The sequence below is a fragment of the Syngnathus leptorhynchus genome, chromosome 14, assembly GCF_054491065.1.
Source record: "Syngnathus leptorhynchus isolate UIUO chromosome 14, UIUO_Slep, whole genome shotgun sequence".
Taxonomy (NCBI): domain Eukaryota; kingdom Metazoa; phylum Chordata; class Actinopteri; order Syngnathiformes; family Syngnathidae; genus Syngnathus; species Syngnathus leptorhynchus.
Window position 1 is genome coordinate 6,564,155 of NC_141208.1, and position 12,391 is coordinate 6,576,545.

The 12,391-nt window shown below is 42.8% G+C and overlaps 2 protein-coding genes across 3 annotated transcripts; both read right to left on the reverse strand.

The window, feature by feature from the left end:
• Positions 1 to 1,915: 1,915 nt before the first annotated feature.
• Positions 1,916 to 9,224, reverse strand: LOC147046306 (solute carrier family 12 member 9-like). Its single transcript, XM_085930597.1, has 14 exons — positions 8,886 to 9,224; positions 8,187 to 8,321; positions 7,763 to 7,900; positions 7,581 to 7,693; positions 7,077 to 7,278; positions 6,832 to 6,939; positions 6,421 to 6,532; positions 5,728 to 5,885; positions 5,275 to 5,357; positions 4,693 to 4,817; positions 4,399 to 4,591; positions 4,057 to 4,231; positions 3,841 to 3,987; positions 1,916 to 3,094 (listed from the first exon to the last, which is right to left on the reverse strand). Exons 1-14 carry the CDS (start codon positions 9,073 to 9,075, stop codon positions 2,214 to 2,216), a joined length of 2,760 nt encoding a protein of 919 aa, XP_085786723.1. The 5' UTR covers positions 9,076 to 9,224; the 3' UTR covers positions 1,916 to 2,213.
• Positions 9,225 to 10,246: 1,022 nt separating this feature from the next.
• Positions 10,247 to 11,978, reverse strand: thpo (thrombopoietin). Of its 2 annotated transcripts, none has more exons than XM_085930429.1 (5): positions 11,764 to 11,978; positions 11,549 to 11,649; positions 11,374 to 11,460; positions 11,113 to 11,277; positions 10,247 to 10,556 (listed from the first exon to the last, which is right to left on the reverse strand). In XM_085930429.1, exons 1-5 carry the CDS (start codon positions 11,774 to 11,776, stop codon positions 10,380 to 10,382), a joined length of 543 nt encoding a protein of 180 aa, XP_085786555.1. In that variant the 5' UTR covers positions 11,777 to 11,978; the 3' UTR covers positions 10,247 to 10,379. The 2 variants fall into 2 exon arrangements, with proteins under 2 accessions (XP_085786555.1, XP_085786554.1); XM_085930428.1 differs by having other exon boundaries at positions 11,549 to 11,688.
• Between the last annotated feature and the right edge of the window lie 413 nt (positions 11,979 to 12,391).

The window sequence follows — 12,391 nt, forward strand, 5'->3', positions numbered from 1 at the left end:
AATATAATGATTCCCCAACAAAGGAAAACAGACTGAAATGAATATTTGGTCAAAATGAATCAAGCTTCCCACTACATTCATATTCATTAATCATGACTGATTACCTTATTAGGTGTTTAACTATTGCCACGTATTATACATTAGTCACACTTGGCCTCGATGAGGACGGCCGGTTTGTGAGAGGCACCCCGGATTGGTTGCAAGCCAATCATGGGGCATCTTTAGATGAAAACGTATTTACACTCACATATGGGCAAGTTGACGCTTTCAATAAAGCTTGTTTCGATGCATAGGTTACACGCGGATGTTCCAAATGAAATTGAAATGTGCGGGCAGCTCCTACACCAGCGTGCAGCTTCTATTTGAAAACGTGTGACAAACGTGCAACTATCCTGTCATGCTATTCTGGGATTGCAGATGGACCAGAGTCTGTCAAACCACAAAAGGAATGGAGTAACAGATGGCAAAACTCATTTTTCACAAAATCTGTATTCCAGCAAGTAATTCTTCAATTATCTCCCCACTTCTGAAAATGTGTCTGATCAAGGCATCCACCCATGACAGGATGAGGCAGGCTAGGCAGGGAAAAGTCTCCAATGATCATGTTGGGAGTGCAGCACTACTGGGAGTCTACTTTCATCATGTGCCAACTACAAAAAGTGTCAGTGATATAAACTGAACCACTTAGATGACAAAAACGAGAATAATGTCCAGAAAAGACAACAACCACAGTTGGGAAAAGACAGCTGACGCAACCACTCAAATGAATCACTCGTCTTGGTGCGAAAATGACAAATCGGCGCTTTCTCGAAGTGGCTCTCATGTCTTGCCAACAACGTAAATCTCTTGGATCCAGAATACTAGACCACATTAGTATTTACTTTTAACTGGAGCATGCAAGCTAGGGCAGATACAGCAAGTTGGATTCTTCTCTGGCTGCCTCTGCAAATTATAATAAAATGTGAAGATCATTTTTTGTTTTGAAGGCTCTAACTGGTCTCACCATTTTAAAAAAAACTACAACTACATGGATTGTATTTTTTAAATCATCTGTGTCTATGCCGATCAATCAATTAGGGTCCTCTGATTTAAGAGCCTGCACAAGTTTTGTACTTGTGTTCACATTCAATACGTTGGTGCTATGACACTACTCAGAGCCCAGATTGGCTGGAACAAACAGCGAGCAGATGACAGGATGCTCAACTCTTCCTGACGAGGAGAGGACGGATGCCAATGGAAGCTGTGAGAAAATCATTCTAATTATGGCTCCCGGAAGCTGACGTTGCAGAGAGAGCCACTGCCTCACACCTTAGACTCACAGCAACAGTCTGCGGTGCTCAGTCATAGCATGTTGTCAACCACCCACGCGCCTATTTATATAGTTAGCACCTTTTAAGAAATATATACATTTTGATTAGGGTTAGCTCAAACTAATGGATGTTTTCTTACCTGCGTCTTCGCAGGCCAAAATGCGTTCGCTCTCAATGTTGTATCAATTTATAGTAGGCCAACATGAAGCCAACTCTGCATTCCTCCATCTGCGAAGACACAGAATGTCACTTTTACGTGGGCAGGTGTCAAAGCCTCCTCGGCAACGCATGCGAACAGCGACATATGCCGCAGATGGCGTTGGATCCACGTCACAAGGGGGACATTTCCACGGTGCCCACCGCCAAATGACCAATTGCGTCACGCGCGCTCAGTCAAGTTTACATGGACTTATTTGGTGCCATCACAAAAGCCTCCTGAGACTTTTGAGCCATCAAGGAGGTTGACATGTAGTTCTAAACTTTTTCATCAAAGAATTGTTAAATATTTAGCTCTGAGGGTCACACACGTCTACACTTGGAATTTTGATGATTATAGACTACAGTAAGCTTTGCCCATTCAATGCTCAAGAGAAGAATAAGGTCATCACAATTCACTTTTATTCTTTCATCAGTATATAACAAGCATTCAATATCAATGTGTACTTCCGACAGTGTGAGCCTAAACACATTCATTTAGTTACTTTCACCACTAAAATGTGCAAATTTGTGATTTACTCTTCATTAACCCCTCAAAGGCGTCGATGAGTTAAGTGACTCAAATGTAAAACGGCAGAGCTGAAGAATTAACGTTCTCTGGCGGTGGTTCTAAATGTTGACTGAATGAGAGCGACGGCCCAACTTCAGATCGCGATGCATTGGCGCAATCGAGGTTGCAAAAGTGCTCTAGAGGTCCGTAGTGATAACCGGCGTGACTCCGTGGACGAGCAACGTGGGACCCAAATCCTGACTCAGCAAGTCCACCTGATGTAGGTAGGCCTGGTAGCAGCTTGTGTCTGCAGGCGGCTGCGGCAAATAGAGGAAGCGCACAGCCGGCGGGGGGTCTCCGTGACTTTGGATGAGATCGTTGACTGCGTGGATGTAATCGTCTGTCAGCTGCGCCGCGTTGCTGGAAAACACTTCTTTGCATCCGTCACGCACTTCCTCATTTCTCTCCCTTCCTCTACCCTGGTGTAGTGCCACAACCTGGTCCCAATCCACCATCTGCACTTGCGCCGACATCCGGAGCTCTTTGAGCATCAGTCGCAACTTGGCCTCCTCCTCGTCCCGTAGACTCTCCCCGGCTTCCACGCACAGGAAAAGGCGCAACCTGGCTTGGCTCCAGGCGCGGGTTTCGTGAAGCACGCAGGCCAGCTGAAGCAAAAACAGCGAGCAGACGTCCACGTTGCCGCCGCTGTCCGGTCGCAGAAGATTCAATGGCCAAATGTCGACAAACAGGCCCACCGTGCCGTGGTGTGCTTTTGTCTTGGTCTTCCTCCCCGCCCCTAAAACGTCTTCCTTGTTGAACTGGCTGAAGTATCGAGCCAGGGTCACGTTTTTGCCCATTTTAACAGCGTCGGTAATAATGGACACATACTCCTCTTCTTTGAGGTCTTTAGGTTCACGTGCATCACGTACATTAGGGAAGAGTGGTTCTCCCGAGTCTTTGTTTGGACAGACTGCATCCAAGCTGTGCTCTGGAGGCAAATTGACTTTGCCTTGGAGGTAGTCTTGTGGGGGGCAGTCGTCATAGAAACCTAAGACGAGAGTGTTTGGCCTCATCCCGCCTAGGAAACATTACAATATGGGTTTTAATCTACAAGAGGTTTTAAGTTTTAAGCCACAGAAAGTAAGACAGTGAACCCGCTGCATAACCGTGGTTTTGGGGGGGAACGGGGGACAAACCTAAAGTCTTGTCTGGTATAGAATTGTGGCTTTGGGGCCATGTTGTGGCATTAAGATTCCAGAGAGATTATCTTTAAGATTAAGAAAGATGTTGAAGTGAGGAGAGGGCTTAATTGGTCAGGCTGAAAGTTCCGTTTGATTTATAGATCTATAAAAACAAAAGAAAGCAGTGCTTTGCTGCCATCTTGTGGCATTAAGCGGAACTGATAACTCAATTACTCCAGATATTTTTGTAGTCAGAGCAGGACTCACTTCTCATTTCCTGCAAATAAAATGAGACCCCCATACAAAAAATCATATTGGCCATTTTTTGTTTTAAACCTATCCTCAATGATTTAAGCCCTACAAAGCCACAAAATGGCACAAGAGCCTAGCCTAATTGGAACATAATTTAAATGTAAAAAAACATGACGTACAAAAGGAAGAGGCTTGTTAGGAAATTTTGTAAAAAGAATATGACATAGTAAGTGTTTTGGGGAACACTGTGGCTTATTTACAGCTGAACTATTAATATTGGCATTTGTGTATGAACATTTCCAGGATGGGCATCAATTAAACCCTTTACTATTTACAGCAGGGCCGAAACCCGCAGAGGACTACTGTACAACAAAAGCACATGTGCACCCACCAAAGCCTGTGATGAAAAGAAGGTTTTGAACTCCACGTCGAACAGAGTCAGCCAAGGTGAGGTTCACAAAGGCTTTGATGTTCAAATGGTCCACTAAAGCCAGCCAGGAGTGGTAACAGCTCTGCAAAGGATTGGACGGCCTCTCATCTATAGAAACACACAACAAATTAAATGGCATCATTGAAATGGGAAGAAAACAAAAATAGAAACAATTACCTAGCAATCCCAGTTTGACATGACCCAGAACATAGAGGCCACTCTTCTTCAGGTCATTCATGAAAGTTATCAGGCCCACACAACTACGAGGGTTGGCCACCATTAGCAGCACCTGAGGCCTCCAGAACTTGATGTGGTCCTTGCGCACATCCAGCATCAACAGGTACTTGCGAACCTGAGCAAGAACACATGGTTACTAAAGGCTGGAAATGACATGTAATCGTTGATATGTATATATGTATGTATGTATGTATGTATGTATGTATGTGTCCTAATAATGACAGGAGTGATTGAAAAAATTTAGAAAAGAAATTCTTTTTTTTAAGATTTAGGTGTGTATACCTGGTGGAAGATGAGAGCCTGGCTTATGTAGCCCCAGTTGCTAATGGGGCCGAGATAATGAATGAGCATGAGGAGCAGCAGCATGAATGCTATGCTGGCAAACGCATAGATGGCATTGATCAGGAACATCATAACCAGGCAGCCAAGAATGCCCAGCGTGCAGGTGTGCCACGTGAAACAACGGAAGGAAGGCCTAAATGCAGGTGGTAAAAAATGTAATTAAAAAAACAAGAGTATGAAAAGTATCAGTTACCAGTACTTTATTTTTGGGTTTTACCCAGTCCTGTACCCTACCTAAAGTTTGGCGCAGATGCCCACTCGAGAGCCAAACAAGCCAAGTTGACAGTGGCATAAACCAACAAGAAGATGATAGTCACAATTCCAGCAATGGTGTTCAATTTCCCAGCGAACAGCACCATCTAGTGGTGAACAAAGCACATGTTCGCCTAAAACGAGGCAATTCGATTTTTTGTGATGAGGGTAGACAGATGTGCATGTGTTAAAATGTTTTGAGTTCGGAATTTATTTTTTTCTAAAGACAACAACAGTATACAATAATGAATTGAGGCAAAATCACTGCTCCATTGTAAATCAAATGAAAAGCATGTGATTCATGAATGAGTCAAATGATGTGTGAGTGTTGACACGTTCACCATTTATTTGCATCTTATTACTTGGAAATCATCCTGATTCAACCCCCACCAAAAATGTATTTTGCCTAAATACAAAATATTTGGGGGGTATACAGCATTGCCTTGAAATACAAATATAAGGCTTTCAATGTTACTTTCAAAGTAAACATAGCTCCAGATATTTTTAAAAAAGCAACAAAGAAAGATATATTTAGATAAATACTTTTAGAAGGCAACATTTTACCTGCACAAGCAACCAAGAGGCAAGCACTGAGGCCCAAGGGTTCCCGCTGCGAGATGTGGTCCTCGCCAGAGCCAGGACGCCACCTGTTGTCGGTTTTCCAAAAGCAAAGTCAAAAAAGGCAAAGTGTCTGTTGCTACTCATATGCTTCTTGCTGAGACAAACAACTGAGTCATCCCGCGTTGGTGCTTAACCATAACACACAGTTACATCATTTGTGTCTGTGCAGAGAAAGTCAACATCGCCAGCCATCTGTTGTGAGATGATGCATTCCAAATGAACATGGCACTATCAGGAACTCCAGACATTCAATGGATAACTGTGGTCAACTTCTCACAGATGGCCGCCGACTTATCAACTTATCAACAAGTCAATTTATCCTTTCGCAAGCCAATCAAGTCTTTTTTTTTTTTTTTTAATCATCCGTGTCTAAGACACACAAAATGGCCACCTTACCAAACAGGTTGTCTTTAGAAAGCGCATAGAGGACTCGGGAGGCGCCGATCAGGTTGCTCATGGCGGTGGACATGGCCGACGAGTAGATGCCGACTGTGACCAGAGGAGGCCAAACATTGATGGCCCCGAGGAAACTGTAGTCTCTCTGGAGGATGGGACTAAAGAAAAGACAAGAAAACATAAGGTTGAGACTGTGTTTTATGTACATTTGCATATTTCGGCATGTAGTTCAAATAAATGACTAGTATGCAAAAAGTACACAGGGTTGATGAAACTCAAGCTTGTCCCAATGCTTTGGGTGAACGCATATTTTTGTTTCCATTTTCTTTTTGTCAGCATTATCATAATATCCAATTTTCATTGCATTTCATCTCATCAGCTCATCGCAGTCACCGTTTGCAATCAGTGCGCCGCGTCTGTGCATACAAATGAGGCGGATAATTTCATAGACTGACACTTCTGAACTACCTTGGCGTTGATGTTTTCAAAGTAAAGGATTTATGGACGTGATATGTTTCATGTCTCCCGAGTTAAAACGTCAGAGACCTCAAAGAAAAAAGGAGAAGGACTTGCGACTCGTTTCAACACTCTTGGCTCTCTCCTGGGGAGGAATTGCCTTTCATCCCTCAGTATAGTTAAATCTGTTTGACCTTAAGACACTTTCGCCCATCCAAACCTGATGGTGACACTAACCGTTGACAAGATGATGCAGCCAGCAGACTGAGCAAGTTGTACGTGACAAATGTTGTGAAAACCGCCGTCAATGTTCCTCTGGGGATGGAATAACTTGGGTTCTTCAAGTCACCTGGCGACACAAAAAACCCAGAAGTCATTACAACCAAAGCACTTTTTAACTGGCACCAGGGGCGAGGCGATTTTCCAAACAGCAACTAGGGGCTCCAATTCTGTTCTGCTTGATGCGATTCTTTTCTCAAAAGGTTGTTTTCTCTGCTTTTTGGTCAGTAACTGGCGCTTTCAGTAAAATCAATTCTTTTTTTTTTTTTTTTACTGCCAATTACAACAAAATTTTAATGGAAAAAAAGATAGTTTACTCTTTACTTAGGTAACATAAAACCGCGAAGCTCGATAGGTGAGACGCCTTACCTGACATGTTCGATCCAGCCATGATTCCTGTGCAACCATTGAACATGACCGCAAAAACGGTGGCAAAACTCATCATGGTTCCAGTGGTGTAGTCGACGGTGTAACTAGCTAGAAGAAATTTGGTATTAGAAAGAAGAAAAAAATAAAATAAAAAATCACTTCTGGCGGTTCCTTGAAGCCAACAATTTTGCAAATCACAGAGAAATGTTATGTTCAACATCAAGACAATGTTGCTTGGGACATACCCCAAAGGTTGTCCTTCAAGGTGTGGAGGCAGAGGCCAGTATAGTTAGCAGTGGTCTGGCTGGAAGCGTTCATGAAAGAGGAATGCGGGAGCGTGACTGTTCTGGGTTCTACAGTGAAGAAACTGGTGAAGATGGATGCCAGAACGGTTGTGACGATGAGGAAGATGACAAAAGTGGCTTTGGCGTAGATTTGAGCGCCTACCTGGAAATCACAATCCGCTTGAACTGAGAAGCAAATTGAACACAACGGAATCTCCAAAGTCAACCACTCTCCGGGTTGTTAAGACAGTGGTCAACTTATTTAACAAATGTATGGCTGTTGAGTTTGTTACCATGGGAAAACAAATGTTTTAACAAATGACAGCATCCATTGTTTACAATGCCACATATTATTTTGCAATGGGAATGATTCCAGTCACCCAGCCCTACAACAAATTATATTCAAGCGGCAAGATTCTACCAAAACAACGCAATGAAATTAAACGGCGTGTTGCTATCTCTCACCAAGCAAACAAATAAACAAATGGAAAGCAGCACAGTGCCATAAAGTAAAGACCACCAGTATCCCGAAGGCAGCACCCGATGGGAGGCTCCGAAAACCGCCCCGAGCTCTGACGCTGGAACGAGTACAAAAAAATGAATTAGTCAAGCCAAACGTTGTGATATACATACTCGTGCCAACCAACCTTCTGGGACGCCGAAGGCAGACACGATTGCTTCAACCAGACCTAAAATGTAGAGAGCGCTGCCGCACACGTTGGCAAAGAAAAACATGATTCCAATGCTGCCACCAAACTCTGGACCCAGCGCTCGACTGATCATGTCTGAGGGTCGTCATTAAAAAAAATTGCAGGGGTCATACTTTGGGAAATTATTTTTTTTTTACATCCTAGCATATTAATAGCTGTGCTTCTGGAGTGCCTGCTCATCCTTCAAGGGTGAAATTTCACAATATGCAAAATAGTTTGCTGGCAGGTTATTTCCCAAAATGCAGATGTTCGCAAACCACTCAAAATGTTTGTTGCAAAATGAGGCACAATTGTTTCAGAGCTGCTGTGCGAGTATAGATTGGCGCATATGCCCTCATAATGTCGATTAATTGAAGGATACAGTAGGCACCTCCCGCATCCAAGGCTCCATTAGTTGAAATGGCGCAAACAGAAAAGACGGTCATTGTGATGATGATGTAAGCCACCAAGAACATTCCGATGGCTTGGTACAGCCCGGCTTGACCTACAACAAATCCTGCGGGCAAATAAGAAAGTTGATGATGGAGAATGCAGCATGGTAAACCTATCAAAATGATAGAGAAAGACGACATGCATATAAGTGACCAAGCTAAAGTGTCGTTTTTGATGTTACAAACATTTTGGTCCATTATTTCCCACGGTCATTAACTTCTACTAATATTTTTTTGTTTGGAAAAATAATCACCATCCCGCCATAACCTTTGTTTAATTACAAACACATTTTTTTTGTCGGATCATTCATTAGCTTTTCAGGAACAATCATTAATTTTGTTGGGAGTCTAAATCACATTTGTCAAGCCAGGGTCATTTATCACCCATGGCTTTAATTAGTCCGCGGAGAATGACAGAAGGCTTGAGCAAAACGGAATAAACACCGCCACTGGAAGTTAAATATAAGATAAATAAAAAGACAGACGACAATTAATTATGAAAAAAAACAAGATGTCGACTCAAATTGCTTTGTCACTTGACCACGTGACTGCCTTTTTAAGACCACTTCATAAATGTATTATCGACGATTTCGTATAGTTTCGACACAATTAGTTTTCTTTTTACTGACCAATTCTCAGGAACACGACGACACTAAACATGGAAAGCAATGTCGGAATAACAACTCCGAAAACCACGCCGAGCTTTCGATGGCCTCGGTCTTGGCCGTGCTTGGGGCTCCCGTTTGCGGTCTCATCCTTCGACTCCGTTCCGTTGTTGGCGGTGAGTCGATAGTTGACAAGAGGAGCCTTCTCGGACATTGCAACAGTTAATTGTCACTTCCGAAATGGCTACAACAACACAATACGTCTTAATTCATCCACCACGGTGAAAACTTTGTAAAGCAGGTCTTTTTTTTTTTAGCGAGCAAGCTTCCCTTGGCCGTAGCAGGTCACCTGAGCAAGGTGTGCTCATGCTAATGAGGCTGGCGGAGAATGTGACGTCACTTCCTTTAATAGATTTTTTTTTTCATAAATGATTTAGAATTATGTCTACTTTTGAACTATTAACAAATACAAAGAACATTTATTTACAAATTGCTCTTCCAAAGTGAGTTACCTTGAGTTTTTGTCCCTTGTGATGTTTTTGTCTTTGTGTGAGCCTGTGTTGCTTTATTGTAATATACAATTATTGGGTATTTGTTAATATATGAATGCCTTTTTGTATGTTGCATTTTTTCTTGGATAACATTGATGTTCATACAGTGCTGTACAACAGTTGTATGTTTGTAAATATTTAATTCCGTTTCTACATAAAGATTTTTGGAGAAAATAATCTATTGTTATACTAATTTGTATTTAGCTCCTTCAAAAACACTAATCAAGACAAAATACAATATTGCAATATTTTGGGAAAAGAATGACTTTTCAAATGGCTAATTTCTGTTCAAACACAGCTTAAAATAAAAACGAAATGAAAGAACAGACAAAAAAAGAATATCTACATGCTAAAAAAATGCTTTAATGATTGTAAATCAAATTTTGTCAAATTGTCACGCATTTTTTAAATTAAGGGATTGTTGCTTTTAATCCACAAGCGAGAATAAGAAGGAAAAAACATGACAATGAAACATGTAAATATAAATAAAAGAAGTGCATCAGGATACAACATGGGAGCAAAACAAATCTTGTTCTCATGTCTGTAGGTTTTCAAAGTTAATTTAGCCTTCTGCTCAATATCAATTGGGTAATCAGTACTGGAATAAAAACAAAGCCAGGCCACATTTGCTTTCTTGCTTTGTGATCATTGCTTGGGCATGCAGTTCTTCACTTCCCTGATATTGGGCCGCCTCCTGGAAATTAGCTAATTTCAGCAAAACGAGATTATAATTGTTGTTTTAAATTTTGAGGGGGGGGATGCATAAAATGGCTCCTTTAAGGACAGTTGAGAAAAAAAGTTGGAGTGCACTACATGGCAACCACTATGGGGGCTGTTGCTTTTGCAATTAGTGGGCCAAAGCAGAACAATATGACATCAACTTTCTGGTGAGCGTCATCCTCGCTGACTTCCAACTCTGGAAAACACTCCATTGTTTTTTTTGCTGAGTTGCTGACTATATGTACTTTTACTGAAGATACTCCTCTCGTAACTGGGGAGCACATCTGCTTTCCAGGCTCATCATCAAGCGCTCCAGTTTGCCTGTGATGAGCCGCCTGTAGTTCAGCACCAACGTGCTCAGACTGAGGGTGCTTCCAGGAACGCAGGACATTTCTGTGCTTTCCACTTGCTTGTCCTGCTTGTCCTAAAAGAAAACACAACGGAGTGAAGCCTGCTTATTTGGACAGAAATTTTCAAACAGGTTATCATTTCAAGACAACCAACAATCAAACCTTTAATGTAAAGGCCCAGAAAATTCTCAAATCCCAGTTTACATACAAACAGTTCTGGAATGTAATTGGTTTAACTTGGGTCGTAGCTTTAAATTCAGAGACCGCTCATATCGGACTTTCAGGAGATGTCATGTGGAAAGTATGCGCTCCTATCTTCGTTTTGTCCTGAGGAAGGAAGCGTTTGGGGTCGCAAAACATTGCTAGAGATTTATGAGAAAGCCGGATATTTCCACTTCTTAAGAAACTGATAATGGTGGGCATCAAGGGAAAACCCTTTGACACTTACTTCACTTGCTGGCTGTGTGGAAATGGTTTTTGGTCAATACTCAACTCCGTATATTGTTATGTGTCGTCGCTGTGAGTGACGAGTAAGCTATAATTCAGTGATTTGCTCGCATGAACGTTAGCAACAAATCACGGAATGACCGCTTACTATTTGTCTTTGTTGTATTTGTGTTGCCGTCTTACACTCAATTGAAGATTAGTGACGATGAGGAGGTAGCTGTTGATGTTGTGTTCCAATCTCTGCAAAAGTAGCGAAGCGCATTCTGCCTGGCTGAGGGACCTGGCAACCTTGACGCTCTCCAAAAGATGCCTCAAGGACACGATGATATCTTGTCTCCTCTCATGGTGCTGTGGGAAGAGACACAAAATCAAAGCAAATGTGGTTGTAGCAGCTAATTGTTGATAATAAATGAAAAAAAAAATCAGATGGCTGCACTAACATACTGATTTTCTTTCCCAAGATGCGACGTGGAGCTCGGCGCAAGTTAGCTGGACTGGCCTGAGCAGGCTACTGGATCGGTTGCAGTTGTTCTGCCAGGATGAAGTTTTGAAAGACAATCGTGAAAACAAAACACAACTGAGTGCCGATAACGTGAACAGATTCAACTTAAGGCCTCACCAGCGCAGCCTGCATCTCCGGCACAATGTTCAATGCTCTCCTTGCCGATCGGCTGCACTCAAAGTCCACGGGCTTGCTTTGGGCGTAAGGCACTTGAGAAGCTAGCGTACATAGCAGAAGCAGAAGCGGCAGCAGCAGCCCTGATGAACACACAAAGAAGCACTGAAGCCGAGGCTCAGCAAAGCCCCAAGTTGGGTTCAACTGTAGCTACTCACTGCTTAAAGCCATGCCCTGCTTCGCCACGCTCGACAGGTCCACATTTGTTCCATTAAGAAGACGAGCCAGGTGGAAAATATCCCGTGTCCGCGGCGAGGTCTCATACAGACGAGCTACGTTTCCTCTTGTGTTCCCCCTTCTTGATTTCCACTCTTGTTATCCAGTGGCGGCGAGGGGGCAGCGCTATCTGACCTGACGGCAGGCTGCGCTCCAACTTTCCGACATACTTTAAATCGTATCGAAACCAAAGTGGATTTCATTGATATTATGTTGATTTTTGCCGCCCCCTGAGCTTTTGCCGCTCGTGGAACGGCTTCCCGGCCCACGGAAAGGTTAATGATTTATGATTGTGTAAGACTCCATTTGCACAAGTGACATCAAATCATCAATGCTGGAGGCTGTTTACTTTCAGTCAAAGAAGAGGAGGCCCTCCTGCAGCCTCTTGCCTAATGTTAGGTCAGATAGGCTCCAGCTCACCCACCACTGGAATAATGACGGATGGCTGCTTCACCTGCACCGTCTTACACCATCTAATATCGGTCGGCATCCATCGGGTTGTTTGTCTTGAGGGCCACATCTGGAAGACAGTTAAACTGCAATGTGATTGTCAGGTCGAGGAGCTAAAAC